The following is a 19,899-nucleotide window of genomic DNA, read 5'->3' as shown; positions in this document are numbered from 1 at the left end:
AATATAGCTTTTTAAAATTAAGTTCTATATATCCTTAAAATCTATTGCGGCGCAAAAGGATTGAAATCTGTCCATATGTGGATTCTAATGAGCACTTTTTCCATGAGTACGTCTAGTGTGAACCTTGCGTACGTACGTCATTAATAACTGTCTATTCAGTTATTGTGTGTTATCAATGCAAGTCTTCTTCTTATTTCCAAATAATTTTCGCGGCCTTGTTTTTTGGTTTAATTTTTAAGTTTTTTTTTTTTGGATTTTAAAGCAGACTAAACAGAATCGGATTGCACATATTCTAATGCTACATTCACTTCACTGGATTCCGGAAAGATATAGATACATTTAACTCCAATTTGAAAGGGTAGAGTGTCAGGTCCACTTTGGCATACATGTAATCCACAATGTATAATTTTCGACTTAATTTGGGAGTTTTACATAAAATAACTATAACTTCAATAATCTGTATTGATTTAGTGGATTCGGGGCTAATTCGGGTTTTTTCGCCGAGTTATCCGATCAAATAGTCGCCACAGATACTGAAGTTAAGCCAAACATTCTTCATGGATCAATCTAAAACATATTTCTTTGTATGCTGTTGCTTGTCTTCCTTTGCAGACCGATAACATGGACAAAAGCAATATCGATCAGTTAAAAATCTTGTATAATGCTTTGCAACAGAAAATGCAACAACACAACAAAGTGCCAGCCATGGAGCAAGACCGAAAATTGCAAATAATGCAACTATTGCATGATTTCAACGACGTCAAAGATGCAGCACAAATAGTTTTGGGAGCTTTGGCCAATTTGGAGTGTAAGACCATTAAGGAAATGCATTTAATATATAACTTACCACTGAATGAATAGGTAAATAAAAGAATTAAAATATCTTTGTAAGTATTCCCTTTGTTTGCATTCCACAGATTCCAGAAAATATTCATTCCTTGTAGATAGTTATAATTTCAGAATATACATTTTATTTAGTGTATATCGTAATTTCTTTAAAATCTATAAATGACAATATCCCTTCATTTAATCTTGAATATATAGCACTGAGCAAAGTTGTTTAAAAAAAAAATAACAATAACATATGTTTGACCTATATTTCTAGAAGTTTTTTTTTGTTATTCTTTAGTTACATAAGATAATCAAAAATGCCAACATTGTACTTTTGGGGCCGCCGCCGGCAACTGCTGAAACATTTCAATAGCGAAAAAATTGTTGTTTACATTTTTTGTTCCTCAATTTGAGGACTTCCTAGGGGCTAATTTCCACATACCGAGTAATGTATTATAATCATAAGGCGGCATCTCCGGCTCTGAAGAATACCCGGCAACGTTCATTGAATGCCTTGTATGAACGATCTTTTACAATGTCCTCCACATTCAATTCCGATTGTAAAACGCGCAACTATACGGGAAAATGAAAGCAATACATTAATGGATAGTCCATCTCCTTGTGTTGAATCTTGGAAAACCCACCTTTCTTTGTTCCGATTTGAATTTCTTATTGACATCAACATCATCCGGGTTAGCTTCACGCTGTTCCCGCAATGTTTTCAATGTATCAGCCGAGACCATAATGCAACCACGTATGGCCTCTTCACGTTGTTTGTGACCCACCTTCAGTTTGTCATATAAATCCCTGCAGGTTTGTTCACTATTTACTTGACCCTTGAAAGATTCAGTCGGCAGGGAAGTGTTCAATGTATAGATGATCTTATCGTCAATATCTCGCATTTTCTTTAGAGCTTCCTGAAAGTGTAAAATTTGTGGCCATTAAATTGAACACACACATGCGATTATGAGGAAATCTTCAGCACATACTTGGAAGCCGAGAAAATCTTGACAGGAATATGAAATAGCCATATTTCGCGGTGAAAAATCTAATTTATTTATTTTTTAATAAAAAAAAGTGTTACAAAATGCCAATGCAATGCAAGTGACAGAAGGCGAAAAACACCGACTGAAATGTCAAATTGGAATAACATAACCTAATTTGTGGCAGGGTTGTATTTTCTTACCGTGTGTTTTTCGTACACTCAGAGAAAATAAATGTTCAGAAGAAAAACAGAATAATATTTTTAATACTAAAATACTTTTTATACAATTAAAAACATAACTAAAAATAAAACAAAAATTTTTTGATTTGTCAAGAAAAAAAACCTGGCCTTACTTAGAAACCGGGGGAATGCCGGAATGCCTTAAAGCTGGATGGAAGCATGGTACCATGGATGGAAGTAGTAGTAGTGGTACACCACTACTGATATCCTCAATCTACCTGCCCTACGAAGGCCTGGACCTACAATACAAAGATGTGTTGGACCTGCTAAAGGAAATATATATTATTTTTCATGAAACACAATTTCTAAAAAATCTTCGTTTTGGCGATTCTTTAAAAATGATGCCCACGCTTTTAAGGCCGTTCAACAAGTATTTTAAATATCCTACACCACAAGGTGGTCAGAGCATTATTATTATTTGTTTGTAACAGGCAAAAGGAAACGAGATAGACCCATAGTTTCTTTTGATGATCTTCATAAAATCACATTTTGAGTTGATTTATGCATGTATGTCCAGATATTTTTGTAAATAAATTACTGGTCGCATTTATTGCCCGATTCCGACGAAAATTTGTACAAGTCATTTGTTTGACAATTTGGTTGGGGCAATGGAATGAAAGCAAAAAAAATTGGGAAATAGCATCAAATTTTAAAATAAGTTTAGATTTGTTCGAATTGGTCACCTTTAGCACGAATTATGGCCTTCAAACTGCCCGAATGTTGCTCTGCGGTATTTTGGCCCAATCCCGGCCAATCGCCGAAGGTGCACATTTTCAACTGACCTCTTTGGCAAATTCGGCAGTTCACCACTTTTGCCCAAGCGAAGCAACTCTTCAGCTCTTTTGAGTCTATTTGCTTTCGGTTGCGGTGTAAGTTCTTGCACTTTTAGGAATTTCAATGGCTTTTCCCGCGAGCTTATTTTTCAATATTTGCCGAATGGAATATTGCGATATGTTCAGCCCACGAACCATTTTTCGGCCACTGCGGGTTTCGATCAAGTCGCTTCCTTACTTTTCGAACCATTTCTGTTGTTGTTGAGACACAAAATATTTATTTACATTTAAATGCTGGAGTGTTCTAACGATAGCCACTTGTGGTTTTCCAGCCAAATATAAAGAAATCACACTATCACGCTTGAATTCCATCACGAATAACTTTTTTTTTGGAAAATTCTCACCAAAATGCTTTTATACTTTTGTAAACAATATAATGAGCCGTCACTGGAATAATTTTACCAGCTGTCGGACGTGTGGCTTAGAAATGACAGCTGTCTGAAGTTGGTTGCAGTTTTTCCATTTCACACTGTATTGTGCACCAAACGTGTAATATTAGCCCAAATGGGGTGCAATTTGGCACTTAACACCGACTTGAGCATAGAAACAAGTATGTCAAATTTAGTGAAAATCGGTTCAGATATAGCTATAGCTCGCATGTATATTGTTCATCCGATTTGATATTTTTGTCCTCGGCAGCCGTAATATGCACTCTTTAATAGCGATATTTGTGGAAACATATCAAACACAGCCCAGAAATACCTTTCCCAAATGTGAAATTTGGTGAAAATCGGTTAAGATCTTCGATTAAAAATGCAGGTTATATATTTCTTTTTTTCAAAATAAGCTTGACATTTGTTTTTTATTTAATATTAAAGCATTATGTTTTATATTTAATATTTTATATAATTACTATTCAAAAAAAATGGTGTTGAATTGTTTTCCGTTTTACGAAACATTTATGCAAATAAATATCAATAATTTTGTTTAATATATTAGTATAATTTTATATTGCAAAATAAATTTTCAAAGCTTTTTCTTATTTTTTTCTCTCTTTCTTATTTTCTCTCTCAGGCATTGCAATTCTTCGTCTTCCTTATCATCAGAACTTGACTTAAAACAAATATTTACAACAAAATGGGGGGAAAAATAACAAAACAATAATATTTTTTTTAATATTGCAGTAGCACTATTGAATATATATATATATAAAAAAACAATTTTTTTAACATAAAGAAAAACAAAAATATAACACCTAATCATCAAAACACACGTGGAAAATTATTAAAAGGAAACATACATATACATGAACAGAAGCTTAATGGGGGAAGGAGGAGGAAGAGGGAGTGTTTGGGAAAACAAACAAAAAATAAAGAACCTAAAATTCGACTATTATAATTTATTTTATAACATTAGTTTAAAATATAAATTTAAGACATAAATTATGTATGAATTTTATTGTGTCTAAATTATTATTTAAAAAAAAATATCACGCGCACTACGCAGACACGCACGTATAAACAGCAGCAAACAGACGCCTTTTCTTGTTTCCTTTCCAATTTCATCATTCACGAAATATAAGAATATACACATATATATTTAGAAAACAAAAAATAATAATAATAATAATTATAATAAAAGTACATATAGCTAGAAATTATATAATAATCACAATAATTGTTTAACGCTCGGCGTGTGTATAGTGGTTCCCAATATTATTTCTCATTCTCTTTGTTTTCTCATTCTTTCTTTGTTGTTTTCTTTAGGATATTGTACACATTTTCTTCAGATCATTTTCCGTTTCGTCATTGTCTTCGTTGCCCAAGACACCACTTGGCAGTGTCTTGCCCTCAATATTTGGCAAATACGGTTCATAGTCTAGGCCTTTGCGTTCGTAGAAAAGTAAATAGGCTGAACTAGGATCAATATTGGGTGGATTGGATATTTCACGGCACGAACTGTCATTGTAGCAGTACCAGGAGCCATTTGGATTGGCGGCATAGGAGACATAATGGCCACCGTTCAGCATGCCGGAATGCGACTAGGAAAAAGAAAAAAAAAACACATACAATTTAGTAAATAACTTCATGTCTATGGTCTAAAAGGTATTCAAAGAAATATTCTTAAAATTTTAAAGTTTATCGCTCTAATATTTCTCCGAAAAACATTCCTAGAAACTTCACGTCTAGCAAACTTAGCATCCATTAAAAACCACATAGAGGTCTTCGGGTTCTACACATAGTATTTAAAAATTATTCTCATTATTTGTTGTCTAAAGGAATTATTTTTAAAACTATAAGCGATAGACAGGTCTCTCAAAAAACGGATTCTTATTTTATTTTATTCAAAACTTTGACCCTTTGTGAGGGAGGTACCGGAAAGAAAAGCATTTTGGTTAGAATTTTCCAGAAAAAAAAAAATCTATTCGTGATGGAATTCAAGCTTGATAGTGTGATATCTTTATATTTGGCTGGAAAACCACAAGTGGCTATCGTTAGAGCACTCCAGCATTCAAATGTGAATAAATCTTTTGTGTCTCGTACCATCGCTCGTTACCGTGATACTCGTAGCGTAGCTCGACGTCAAGGAAGTGGACCGAAGAAGAAAACAGCATCATTAGTAAAAGTAAAAAAGCGACTTGATCGAAATCCGCGTCGTAGTGGCCGAAAAATGGCTCGTGAGCTGAACATATCGCAATATTTCATTCGGCAAATATTGAAAAATGAGCTCGGACTGAAGCCATTGAAATTCCAAAAAATGCAAGACCTTACACCGCCAAAGAAAGAAAATAGACTCAAAAGAGCTAAAGAATTGCTTCGCTTGGCCGAAAGTGGTGGACTGCCGAGTTTGGTTTTCTCCGAAGAGAAAACATTTGTTGTCCAGCAGTTTGTAAAAAAACAAAATGATCGTGTTTACTTGCCAAAGAGGTCAGCTGAAAATGTGCACCTTCGGTTGGCCACGAGAACTCAAGCGTCGGCCATGGTGATGATGTGGGATGCCATAACAGCCGATGGACGCTCTCCGCTGGTATTAATCGACCGTGGCATCAGAATAAATGCCAAATATGATCGCGAAAATATTCTGGAGGGTGTATTAAAGCCTTGGGCACGCAAACATTTTGGCACCAGACTTTGGACATTACAACATGACTCAGCACGCGCCATCCAAAAATGGTTACAAAATGAGGTTCTTCGCTTCATTTCCAGTGTACAATGGCCAACGAAATCTCCGAATACCAATCCGTAGGACTATTGTGTCTGGAGTATTTTGGAAAGCAAGGTTGGCACTAAAAATACCAAAGTGTCGATCACCTTAAGCAAGCGCTTAGCCGGGAATGGGCCAAAATACCGCAGAGCTACATTCGGGCAGAATGTGACGGTTTCATTGGCCGTTTGAAGGCCATAATTCGTATCAAAGGTGACCGATTCGAACAAATCTAAACTTGTTCTAAAATTTTATGCTATTTCCGACATTTTTTGCTTTCATTCAATAAATTTATGAAAAAAATGTAAAAATTATGGCTTTTGACTTTGTTGTAGTTTTTTTCATCTCACCCTGTATACCGTCTCTAGACATATGGCTGAGGGTATAAAAATTCATTGTCCCTTCATGTTTAATGCCTCAAAAATATTATTAAAATCAAAGTCCACTTCCAAACAGATATTCTCAAAAAAGCCCCGTTCATTCCTTCAAAAGTATTCTTAAAAACTCCACCTTTAGCGTCCCAAAATATCCTAAAGATCTCCACTTGAAGTACCTCAAAATTATATTAAAAAATTCACGTATGGTCTTTAAAAATTCTGATTAAAGTCCAAGAAAGTATTTAAGTATTCTTAAAAATCCACGCTTGTTCCCCTAAGAATTTTTCTCTCACGGGAACCCCGTTTAGTTCATCAAAAATAATCTAAAAAATTCGACTTTAAGTTCCTCAAAAACTCTTCCCAAAAACTCTTCGTACTTCTAGATCCCTAGAAGTCCTTAAAATTATTCTTTAGCCTAGCCGACAAAGGAAATTCCAAACTTTTTGTTTCTCACCAAAAAAACTTACCACAACGGCATACAGCTTATATTTCGGATCGAATGGATCGTCGCCTTTTTTCAATTTATGCTGGTGGAAATCTTCAAAGGCCCCATCAACAATGGGCGTTTTGGTGAGGCTGGTCGAAATTAGACGTTTTCGTCGCGTCATTGTACGATCATCGCCGGCCTTACGCAATATGGCAGCATTGTCTAGCATTTTATCCGAAGATTCCTCCTCCTCTTCGTCATAGTCATCGGCCAGAGTCGTCGTTGCATTAGTTGCACCAGCCACACCATTAACCTGGCAACATTTGCTATCGATAATATTACAACAGGCATCGAGAATTTGTTCTTTATTTGTGGTCGCAGCTACAGCTGCTGGCTGCTGTTGTTGTAGATTTAATATATTATTAACTTTTTCGTTAAGCGCTAGTTGAGCCTCTCTTGTAAGACCATTAAGGGGTTTGTTATTGGTGTCAGCTGCAGCAGCAGGAGCATTGTTGCCATTATTTAGCGCGGCAATGTTTGCTGTGGGAGTGATCTTGTTGGTGGTCTCATTTTGGCTTTTTGCTTTACTTAAATTATTTTCGTCCTTCTCCTCATTCACTTCCTTTTGTTGCTGTTGTTGTTGTAGTTTTGTAATATCACTTGTTGTTATTGCTTCATTGTTTTCATTAATACCATTTAGGGTTTTGGAAATTTCATTCATTTCGAGTAGTTCCTTGTGCCTTAGAATTGTCTCCTGTGGCACCGCCGCCAGATAGGGTGTCGGATCGAAATCATCCAAGGGGAAATGTACCACCTTTTGTGATTTCACCCATTTGTTGTTGACACAGTTGAAACGCTTCAAGTGGATGATCTGAAAGGAAAGAAAAAAAAGAAAGGATAAAGGAGAATCAAGTGAAATAGCTGTAAGTTCGACCAAGCCGAACTTTTCAAAAAAAAAAAAAAAAAAAAAACAATATGGCTGTTGGAGCGCTTTTGGCTAGAGAGGGTATATATCATTTGATACGGCCAAAACGTACCTCATCGAAATTACGGTTTTAGACCCTAGGTCTCTTTGGACCAAATCCGTTTCAGGACATTTGGAGTCGATCTAGCGATGTCCGTCCGTCCGTCTGTCTGTGTCTCTGGCTGACTGGTGCGCAGATTACTCTCGTAGGGAGTATACGATTTGATCCGAACTTGTTCGGTCGAAGGTCCACTCCTTCTGGTACCTCCCCCACAAAATTTCATCATTTTCAAAGAAAATAAATTACTGCACAGAAGAAGAAAGGAAAATCCGATTTTGCTCAAACTTTGCAAATCCTAATATTTGGATCAGTGATAGGTCAAGTGCGAAAATGGACAATATTGGTTCTACTCCATCCACTACCTCCCCCACAAAGGGTCAGAATTTGGAATAATTATAACTCTTTTAAAATGTGATGTAGGTCTCCCGATTGTCTTTAAATAACACACATCTCAATATTTTTATTAACACAAGGTCAGGTGTGAAGATGAAATATATCGGTCCACTCCTTCTGGTACCTCCCCCACAAAGTGTCAACATTGTAAATATCCATGAAGCTCATAAAACGCGAAATTAACATCCGATTCCATTCAGACTTGGTACATCTCAATTCTTCCATAAACACATGATCTTTTATGAAGATGGTAGAGATCGGACGATTCCTTCTGGTACCTCCTCCACAAAGGGTCAAAGTTTTAAATAGCCGAAACGATCATAAAATCCAAAATAAAAATCCGGTTCTCTTCAAATTACACACGTCACAATATTTGTATCAACCCAAGGTCTGGTGTGAAGATGAACAATATCGGTCCACTCCTTCTGGTATCTCCTCCACACAGGGTCAACATTTTGAGTACTTCATAAAACGCGAAATTAACATTCGATTCCATTCAGACTTGGCACATCTCAATATTTCTATCAACACAAGATATGTTATAAAAATGGTAGACATCGGAGCATTCCTTGCGGTACCTCCCTCACAAAGGTTCAAGGTTTTGAATAACCGAAACGATCATAGCCCCCACATAGGGTTATTTTTCTCATTCAACTCCCACTTATTTCACACTAAACACACATTTCTTTCTTTCTTGTAAGTTATGAAACTATGACTTATGATTTGAAGATATTAAACCTTTAAGACCCATGGTGTCAGTTTGCGGAATTATCATTTTAATATAGACCCCAACACTCTTACTTACCAAAATCGGTGGCAATTTCCAGATTTGTAACTTTTTGGTGGCTGGTTTTTTGCCTTTGCAATGGCTACAGTGATACCATTCCTCGAGCTTTTCTTCCGAGGTAAAGGCCCGCAGGCAATGATTCAGATCGACCGGTTCGATTTGTTCTTTGCGACATATCTCTACAGATTCGTGGTCTACCCAAAGCTGGGAGGACATATATAAAAAAGAAACAAACATTTCAGATCAATTGCGAATTAAGGAAATCTGAACAACTTACCCTCTCCAATGTACATTGATAACGTAAATGCAGGGCCGTTGGATCCCAATCGATGGCAATTATGTATTTATTATCATAGTTTCGACTCAAAATCATCGATTGCTGCGATTGCAATGAGTCACGATCTGATGATGTGGAATTTAAGGGTTTGCGATTATCCAAAGTACCGACCATGGAATTATTTGCAGATTTTGGCATCATTTTTGGAGTTGAAGTGTTACCTGAAAAAAAAAAATAAAAAAACAAAGGTGAATGGTGGAAACCAGAAAAGGGAATTTCGAATGACTTACTTGTATCAAAACTATTATTAAATAATGAACTTTGGAATACATATTCATTGTTGCAGGGTATTTCACAGCCACGGCAAAAATTTGACCAGGGACATAAGGCGCATGTTAGACCATCGCTTTTTACGGCACGCAGCGAAAAGGGGAAATCATAACCCAAGCTGTCATCACTGAGGGGAAAGAAGGGAGGTTTTATTTCTTGCTTTTCTTTTTTAAAATCGAAACATTTAAAATTGTAATTCAAAAATTCTATTAGTAATTCAAAACATTTAATTCATAATTCGAGAAAGGTTGCAACCGTAAAATCCACACGAAACTCGAATTATTTATTTGCAATTCAAACAATTTTCCATTTATAAGTCGAAAACGCTTTGTAATTTCGTGTTTTATGAACTTCCTGAATATTCAAAATTTTGACCCTTTGTAGAGGAGGTGCCGGAAGGAGTGGGCCAATATATTCCATCTTCACATCAGACCTTGGGTTAATAAAAATATTGTTTTGTGTGGAATATAAAAAAACCGGATGCTTATTTCGGATTTTATGTTCGTTTTGGTTATTCAAAACTTTGACCCTTCGTGGGGGAGGTACCACAAGGAATGGTCCAATCTCTACCATCTTCATAGCAGATCTTGTGTTGATGGAAATATTGAGATGTACCAAGTCTGAATATAATCGGATGTTCATTTCGCCTTTAATGAGCTTCATGGATACTCAAAATTGTGAACCTTTGTGGGGGAGGTATCAGAAGGAGTAGACCGATGTATCCCATCTTCACAATAGACCTTGGCTTAATAAAAATATTATTTTGTGTGGAATAAGAAGAGAACTGGATGCTTATTTCGGATTTTATTAGCGTTTTTGTTATTCAAAACTTTGACCCTTCGTGGGGGAGGTACCACAAGGAATGGTCCAATCTCTACCATCTTCATAGCAGATCATGTGCTGATAAAAATATTGAGAGGTGCCAAGTCTGAATGGAATCGGATGGTAATTTCGTGTTTTATGAGCTACATGGATACTCAAAAATTTGAACCTCTGTGGGGGAGGTACCCGAAGGAGTGGACCGATATATCCCATCTTCACAGCAGATCTTGTGTTACTAAAAATAATAGGATGTGTGAAAGATGAACAGAACTGGATGCTTATTTCGGATTTTATGTTCGTTTTGGTTATTCAAAACTTTGACCCTTCGTGGGGGAGGTACCACAAGGAATGGTCCGATCTCTACCATCTTCAAAGCAGATCTTGTGTTGATAGAAATATTGAGAGGTGCCAAGTCTGAATGGAATCGCATGTTAATTTCGTGTTTTATGAGCTGCAGAGATACTCAAAATTTTGAACCTTTGTGGGGGAGGTACCAGAAGCAGTGGACCGATATTGCTCATCTTCACACCAGACCTTGGGTTAGTAAAAATATTGTGATGTGTGTAATTTGAAGACAATCGGACACTTACATAAAATTTTATTAGAGCTATAATTATTCAAAATTTTGACCATTTGTGGGAGAGGTTCTGGATAGAGTGGACCGATATTGTCCATTTTCGCACCTGACCTAGCACTGATGAAAATATTTGTATTTGCAAAGTTTGAGCAAAATCGGATATTCCTTTCTCCTTCTGTGCAGTAATTTACTTTCTTTGAAAATGATGAAATTTTGTGGGGGAGGTGCCAGAAGCAGTGGACCGATATATCTAATCTTCACACCAGACCTTGGGTTGATAAATATATTGTGATGTGTGTAATTTAAAGGAAATCGGACACTTACATCACATTTTATAACAGTTCTTATTATTCAAAATGTTGACCCTTTGTGGGGGAGGTACTGGATGGAGTGGACCGATATTGTCCATTTTCGCACCTGACCTAGCACTGATGAAAATATTTGGATTTGCAAAGTTTGAGCAAAATCGGATATTCCTTTCTCCTTCTGTGCAGTAATTTATTTTCTTTGAAAATGTTGACATTTTGTGTGGGAGGTACTAGAAGGAGTGGACCGATATTGCCCATCTTCACACCAGACCTTAGGTTAATATAAATATTGTGATGTGTGTAATTTGAAGGCAATCGGACTCGTACCTAACATTTTATTAGAGTTGTAATTATTCAAAATTTTGACCCTTTGTGGGGGAGGTACTGGATGGAGTGGACCGATATTGTCCATTTTCGCACCTGACCTAGCACTGACGCAAATATTCAGATTTGCAAACTTGGAGCAAAATCGGATTTTCTTTTCTCCTTCTGTGCAGTAATTTATTTTCTTTGAAAATGTTGACATTTTGTGTGGGTGGTACCAGAAGGGGTGGACCGATGTATCCCATCTTCACAATAGACCTTGGGTTAGTAAAAATATTGTGATGTGTGTAATTTGAAGACAATCGGACTCATACCTCACATTTTATAACAGTTCTTATTATTCAGAATTTTGACCCTTTGTGGGGGAGGTTCTGGATGGAGTGGACCGATATTGTCCATTTTCGCACCTGACCTAGCACTGATGAAAATATTTGGATTTGCAAAGTTGGAGCAAAATCGGATTATCCTTTCTCTTTCTGTGCCTTAAAATATTTTCTTTAAAAATGTTGACATTTTGTGTGGGAGGTACCAGAAGGAGTGCACTGATATTGCCCATCTCCGAACTCGATCTAAGTTTGACAATAATATTACGATGTACCAAGTGTGAATCAAATCGGATACTCCCCCTGAGAGTTATTGTGCGGACCAGCCAGACAGGTAGACAGACGAACGAACGGACATCGCTAGATCGACTCCAAATGTCCTGAAACGGATTTAGTCCAAAGAGACCTAGGGTCTAAAACCATTTCGATGAGACACGCTTTGGCCGTGTCAAATGATATATAACCTCTCTAGCCATATGACTGAGGTTATAAAAATTCGAATTGCAAATGAAATTATTCGAATTACAAATGAAAAAATTCCAATTACAAATGAGATTATTTGAATTACAAAATAAAGAGTTCGAATTACAAATTAAATTATGCGAATGAGAAGTAAATCAATTCCGATTACAAATGAAATTATTCGAATAACAAATGAAATTATACGAATTATAAATGAAAAACTCAATTACAAATGAAATTATTCGAATTACAAATGAAAATTTTTCAGTTATAAATAAAAGTATTCTGATTACAAATGAAAAAAAAATCAATTATGAATGAAATTATTCGAATTACAAATGAAAAAATTTCAATTACAAAATATGTTCAATTACGAAGAACAAAAATTCGAATTAAAAATGAAAAAAATCGAGGTTTTTCCGAATTACATATTCAAAATGTTCTTTAAAAATTTTTGGAAATTGGATAATTCGAATTTTAAATTAAATAATTTAAATCAAAATTGTAAATGATACGATTTAAAAATTAAATGAAAATGAATTTCTCGAATTACCATTGAAATGTTACGAATTATAAACAGAATTCTCGAATTACCAATGATTTGTATTTGCTGTTTTGAATTACATATGAAAAAATGTCTATTACAAATGAACAAATTCGAATTACAAATGGAAAAATTGGAACTGAACATGGATTTTCTTTTTTTTTTTTTAATCCGAATTTCAAATGGGAAAATTCGAATTTCAAATGAAAATATTCGATTGACAAACGAAATATCTCCAACTTTAAATGGAATGAAACGAATTTCACATGAATTTTTCAAATTAGCATTGAAATATCACAAATTACAAACAGAGTCCACGAATTCCAAATAAAATGTTTCGACGACGAATAACAACCCAAAAAGGGGATGTCTCTCCCCATCATCACACTCACCAATCAGCTGCATGATTCGCTTGATCCGTCGAGGCGGGCAGTGGTGTCAGCAGTCGACTAACCTGTAGCCACACGGCACAGTACAAATCCTTGTTTGTACCACCCTCCAGATTGGGTATCAGCAAAGGCACTCCAAAGATACTGGGTCGCGTTTTATGATGTGACAAAAAATAGCTATCCTGTCGTGTGATTTTACGATGCAAGGCCATTAGATATTTTCCGACTTTATAATGCTGCGATGGCATGCGGGAAAACAAACCACCATCCATGCCATTCAATGGCATACCACCACCAAAGGAATCATTCAATTCCTGTTTCAGGAAATTTTGTCGATTTATTTCCGACTCCATTAAACGTTGGGCATTTGCCTCGTCGGCGGTATTATTCAAACGGCATGGACACTCACTTAAACGGCGCAAACCACCCTCGCACATCACCGGCGCTGCCGAACTGGGTGTTTCGGAATTATTGGAATTATTTATAACAGCCGGATCACAGGTAGAACTTTCCATGGAATTTTCACCGGAATGTGTAGCCGTCGCAATGGAGGATGAGGAACAAGTGTTTGGTTCTGTGGTTGTGCCATGCAACAGCTTGGAGGTGGAAATATTTTTTTGCAAACTGCCTCCATTGACGAAAGTGTTCTCGGGGCTACGACTTACATTGGAGGTGTGCTGTAGCACAGAGAGATAATATTATTAGAAAATTTGAAAAAAAAAAGAGATATTTTATTTTTAAAAATTAGCATTTGTTTGCACAGGACTAAAATTAGAAAAGAGTATGAAAAGCAATTGTGCTTTGGGTTTAGGATAGGGAATAGAATAATAGAATAAAAGAAGCTCAATAAATTGTTAAAATGTTTATGGCAATGAAGAAAATAAAATAACAACAACTCTTCACCTATTAAGCCAAGTGCAATAACAAAAGCGTTTAAAATTGGTGATATTAAAAAAAATTAAATAATAATTAGTTGGGATAAACGCTCAAAAGAAAAAGCCTTTATTTGAATATTTACAAAGCACGTTTGCTCCACACCATAATTAAAAAAGGAAGAGGAGCCTGTTTCTGCATGACGCTACGAATGTTGGGGGAAAAGAAAAACAACATTCCAAAGGTTGTTTTTTGGAAAATACTCATTTGGAATGGCAATTTTCTTTCCGCATTCACCTTCATATCGCCATTACAGAGCACTGACCCCAAAATCTAAGTACAGGCCTATAATCACATCATCAAATGAGTGGTAATGGCTACCTCGCATTGGATGTTGTGGTGGCATAGGCCCCGAAAATCAAATCAAATTTTACTAAATTAATGATCTACATTTTATAAAAATTAAAAAAAAAGAAAACAAATTAATCTGCTACTATTGCTACACCACAAATTAAGGAACTAAAAAAACCAAATTATTTCAAAATTTAAAAACCGAAAGTGCTCTACAGTGATTATACGGTTCCAGCTAATTTACAGCACACTCAACGGAACTACACATTTATAGTTTTGGAGAATTAATTTGAAAAATGATAATAATTTATACACAAAGATGTACAATTTTCTGGAAAGAGGACAAACCAAATCCACTTCCCTAAGAAATGTTGGAATCTAACCAAAAAACCAATAATCGTTATTATCAACGTCGGTTAAAAATACAATGTCGTCACAGATATTCTCTTAAAACGACAGCCCTAATACCGTTTTTATCGCCTCAACTTCATTTTGCGACGTCGACGACGACAACGGTAATAGGGCCGAATCTCTTTCAAAATACGACGTTTCAAAATAATTACAGGGAGGAAGTCATTGATCTCACCCTTGCTAACGAGAATGATTCGCTTATACCGGACTGGAAGGTCTACTTTAGGTGTTCCTTCTTCGATCACTGGAAGATAATTTTCCAGATCGCTGTAGAAAACATTCATCAAAAACCACATACTCTTCACAAGGATAAGGAATATAACTGACATTGTATTGCTATATCACAAACGCCACCTCTAACGGAGACAAGGTAAGGACATTTATTGTTGCAAAGAAAAAGATAAACGTAATCTTTCTAAGTAATTTGAGGGGAGGAGATATTTCGGCGTTTAGAAAGCAGACACACTCTGGCAGAGTATTGATCTTCAATGCCCTCTACGTGCCGTATAAGCAACCCGACCCGCCAGGTGGAGCTGGAAAGCGTAGTTCGATGTTATGCCAATGCTCAGCCTTTTCAAAGGGAGATATTACGGCATTGAGAACGCAGCAGACACACTCTGGCAGAGTATTGATCTTCAATATCCTCTACGTGCCGTATGAGCAACCCGACCCGGCAGGTGGAGCTGGGAAGCAAAGGCCATCTCGTAGTTGGATGTAATGCCAATGCTCAGCCTTTTCAATGGGACAACAAGGACACAAATACCAAAGGTCATAATCGGCCCAATTACGGATGTCATTTCTATAGTCGTCGTCGACGTTATGTGCAAGTCGCCATCGCTTCGATTCAAAAATGGTATTAAGTAAGTATGGTAAAGCACAGAAGCGACATCGACAGTTTAAAACCAGTAAACAAAGTCTAATGTCGGGCGGGACCGACTTTATGATACCCTACACCCCTTTGCATCAAATTTGCATATTTAGTAAAGCTTCATATAAAAAAAATCTGATGAACAATATATATGGGATCTATAGCTATATCTGAACCGATTTTCACCAAATTCGACATACTTGTCTCTAGACCCAATTTTGTCGTAAGTGCTAAATTCTATCCCATTTGGGCTAATAATACACGTTTGGTGCTCAATAAGAGGCAAATCGGACGAAGATACATGTATGGGAGCTATATCCAAATCTGAACCGATCTCAATAAAATTTGGAAAGGTTATTTCTCAGCTGTATTTTATATATTTCCCCGAATATCGTTACTACCGAGAGTGCATATTACGTCTGTGCAGGACAAATTCAACAAATCGGATGAATAATATATATGGGAGCTATAGCTATATATGAACCGATTTTCACCAAATTCGACACACATGTTTCTAGACCCAATTTTGTCGTAAGTGCCAAATTCTATCCCATTTGGGCTAATAATACACGTTTGGTGCACATTAAAAGGCAAATCGGACAAAGATATATGTGAGAGCTACATCCAAATCTGAACCGACCTCGATGAAATTTAGCGAAGATATTTCTGAGCTGTATTTGATATATTTCCCCGATTATTGTTGCTACCGAGTGCATATTACGTCTGTGCAGGACAAATTCAACAAATCGGATGAATAATATATATGGGAGCTATAGCTATATATGGACCGATTTGCACCAAATTTGACATACTTGTTTCTAGACCCAATTTCGTCGTAAGTGCCAAATTCCATCCCATTTGGGCTAATATTACACGTTTGGTGCACAATAATAGGAAATTCGGACGAAGATATATATGGGAGCTATATCCAAATCTGAACCAATCTCGATAAAATTTGGGAAGGGAATTTCTAAGCTGTATTTACCAATTTTGTCGTAAGTGCCAAATTCTATCCCATTTGGGCTAATAATACACGTTTGGTGCACATTAAAAGGCAAATCGGACGAAGATATATGTGAGAGCTACATCCAAATCTGAACCGACCTCGATGAAATTTAGCGAAGATATTTCTGAGCTGTATTTGATATATTTCCCCGATTATTGTTGCTACCGAGTGCATATTACGTCTGTGCAGGACAAATTCAACAAATCGGATGAATAATATATATGGGAGCTATAGCTATATATGGACCGATTTGCACCAAATTTAACATACTTGTTTCTAGACCCAATTTCGTCGTAAGTGCCAAATTCCATCCCATTTGGGCTAATATTACACGTTTGGTGCACAATAATAGGAAATTCGGACGAAGATATATATGGGAGCTATATCCAAATCTGAACCAATCTCGATAAAATTTGGGAAGGGAATTTCTAAGCTGTATTTCATATATTTCCCCAAATATCGTTGTTACAGAGTGCATATTACGACTGCGGAGGACAAAAATAACAAATCGGATGAACAATATATTTGGGAGCTATAGCTATATCTGAACCGATCTTCACCAAATTTGGCATACTTGTTTCTAGGCCCAATTTGATGGTAAGTTCTAAATTCCATCCCATTTGGGCTAATAATACACGTTTGGTGCACAATAATAGGGAATTCGGACGAAGATATATATGGGATCTATATCCAAATCTGAACCGATCTCGATGAAATTTAGCGAAGATATTTCTGAGCTGTATTTGATATATTTCCCCGAATATCGTTACTACCGAGTGTATATTATGTCTGTGCAGGACAAAAACAACAAATCGGATGAACAATATATATGGGAGCTATAGGTATATCTGAACCGATTTCGATACAATTTGGCATACTTAATTTCAGGCCTAATTTGGTCTTATATGTCAAATGCCATACTATATGGACTGATATTACACGTTTGCTGCACAGTAAAAGGCAAATCGGACGACGCCCAAAATGCAAGGCGCTAGTAACTTTTCTGGGTCCAGAGATAGTCTTTTCTGGGTATGTTCAATCGGCAACGCGAACTAAAGGTTTCCAAATTTAACAGTTGTTGTAAGTTGCCAGCCTTCCGGTATTTTCATAAGCTTTCAAATGATACTTATATTGTATATATCGGGTAAGTGGATCTGGGTTCTGAACCCGGATTTTCGGGGTCCCGTCCCCCAAGAAAAAATAGATTTTCTGAGACAGGGTAAAAATACCTACCTCTGAAAAATGTCGAAAAAAATCGAAAAGTTTTTACTAAACTAGAGTTGTTCCAATTGGCCACAGCATTGAGGTTTTTAGCGCTAGCGTCTTATTAGACCAGTGTCGGAAATGACTTCAATATTTCCAAATTGTTTTGCTGTTGTTATTTTCGTGGTCAAATATCAAACACAAAATGGTTAAAATATCAACTTCGACAAAAAAAAAAGAAAAAAACAATGTCCTTTTAATACCCCCTGCCATTTGGAACGGGGCATTATCACTTAAACGGACCTGCTCACGAAATTATCTGTCATAGGCTGCAATATCCATTACGAACTTCAAATATCAATTTTGAAACAATTCCGGTGAATAATGTCGCTAAAATCATCAAAATATGAAATATCGGGAGGTGCCGTTGTATGGTGCCTATAGAAAGACGTGAAACTGAACAGACAATTTTCTGTCTTAGGCTGTAGTCTCCATTGCGAACTTCAAATACGAAATTTGAAACAATTCCGGTGAATAATGTCGCTAAAATCATGAAAATACCGAATATAGGGAGGTACCATTGTATGGGAGCTACAGAAAGGCGTGGACCTGCACAGACAATTTTCTGTCATAGGCTGTAGTATCCATTACGAACTTCAAATACCAAATTTGAAACATTTCCGGTGAATAATGTCGCTAAAATCATGGGGACTATACGAAGGCGTGGACCTACATGGTCCATTTTCAATACCAAAAGTCCTGCAGACATAATATACATTTGAGTAAAATTGTATCAACCTAGTTCATTTCGTTCGGAAGCTAGAGTGATTTCCACAGACGGACGAACATCCCAAATCGACATTTTATGCTTATACTTTGTGGGGTCTAAAATGTTTGTTTCGAGATGTTACAAACGGAATGACAAACTTAATATACCCTCCGTACTATGGTGGAGGGTAAAAAAATTTTCACGTTTTGTACCTCTTATGGTCTTAGAAAAATTTCACAAAAAAATCACCATATGCAGCTCTCATAGTCCACGTTTTGTAACTCAAATAATGCATTTTTTTTGAAAGTTCACGTTTACAGATCGAAAAGTCCTTAAATAAATTCGTTAGAAAGTTCACGATTATAGCCTAGAAAGACCTTAACGAAAAACCTTTTTAAAATACCGAAAGCAGAATAAATAATATATATATCCTTTGTATCCATATGGCTGAGGATATAATTTGTATGTATTAATTTAAATTGTACATCATTGCGCCATTGTTTGCATTATAAAAAAAATTAACTAAATAAAAAACCAAAAATATTTACATCCAAAACCATATAACTAAATAGTAAAAAAAGGAACGGTTCGCTACTAGTGTAAACATTTGTATTTAATACGTATCACTTTTTGTTTTGTCCATTTTTCTTTTTTTTTTCTTTTTGTTTTTGTTTTTCACCATTTCTAAGTGAATTCCAATGAAACGAAAATGAAAGAGTTAATGGCTGCATTGAAACCCTTATTCCTATGGGATAATAATATGATGCACTGATGCTCTAACATTTAACGGCAAATTTGCTCTATTTTTCTTGAACAAATATTGTTTGAGAATTGTAAAAAAATATATATATTTGTTACGACACGACAACACAACGACGGCAGCAGCAAAGCCTATGTAATGCGCGTATTTATTCTTAACAATAAGAATATGTATTGAAAGATTTTTTGCTAACTGGTGGGGATGCAATGTGAATTTGGGGGAAAAATTGAAAATGGCAGTTCAAATATATTTGGGGATTT

At 36.1% G+C, this 19,899-nt stretch overlaps 2 protein-coding genes across 5 annotated transcripts in view; both read right to left on the bottom strand.

The window, feature by feature from the left end:
* Window positions 1-938: 938 nt before the first annotated feature.
* On the bottom strand, window positions 939-1,974 carry LOC101899410 (protein MIX23). The gene is made up of 3 exons (XM_005182400.4): window positions 1,821-1,974; window positions 1,476-1,748; window positions 939-1,404 (listed from the first exon to the last, which is right to left on the bottom strand). Exons 1-3 carry the CDS (start codon window positions 1,860-1,862, stop codon window positions 1,291-1,293), a joined length of 429 nt encoding a protein of 142 aa, XP_005182457.1. The 5' UTR covers window positions 1,863-1,974; the 3' UTR covers window positions 939-1,290.
* A 1,850-nt stretch (window positions 1,975-3,824) lies between these two features.
* Window positions 3,825-19,899, bottom strand: part of LOC101887959 (ubiquitin carboxyl-terminal hydrolase 32) — a 30,973-nt gene continuing 14,898 nt past the window's right edge. For all 4 annotated transcript variants that reach the window (XM_059119381.1, XM_059119384.1, XM_059119382.1 and 1 more), the window contains exons 12-17: window positions 13,402-14,075; window positions 9,610-9,776; window positions 9,320-9,540; window positions 9,061-9,246; window positions 6,878-7,708; window positions 3,825-4,870 (exon numbers count right to left, since the gene is read on the bottom strand). In XM_059119381.1, the coding sequence (XP_058975364.1) occupies window positions 4,592-4,870; window positions 6,878-7,708; window positions 9,061-9,246; window positions 9,320-9,540; window positions 9,610-9,776; window positions 13,402-14,075 (2,358 nt within the window). In that variant the 3' untranslated portion in view covers window positions 3,825-4,591. The remainder of the gene's footprint in view (window positions 4,871-6,877; window positions 7,709-9,060; window positions 9,247-9,319; window positions 9,541-9,609; window positions 9,777-13,401; window positions 14,076-19,899) is intronic.

This window comes from Musca domestica, unplaced genomic scaffold, assembly GCF_030504385.1.
Source record: "Musca domestica strain aabys unplaced genomic scaffold, Musca_domestica.polishedcontigs.V.1.1 144, whole genome shotgun sequence".
Classification (NCBI taxonomy): Eukaryota; Metazoa; Arthropoda; class Insecta; order Diptera; family Muscidae; genus Musca; species Musca domestica.
This window is presented reverse-complemented; position numbering and strand designations above follow the sequence as displayed.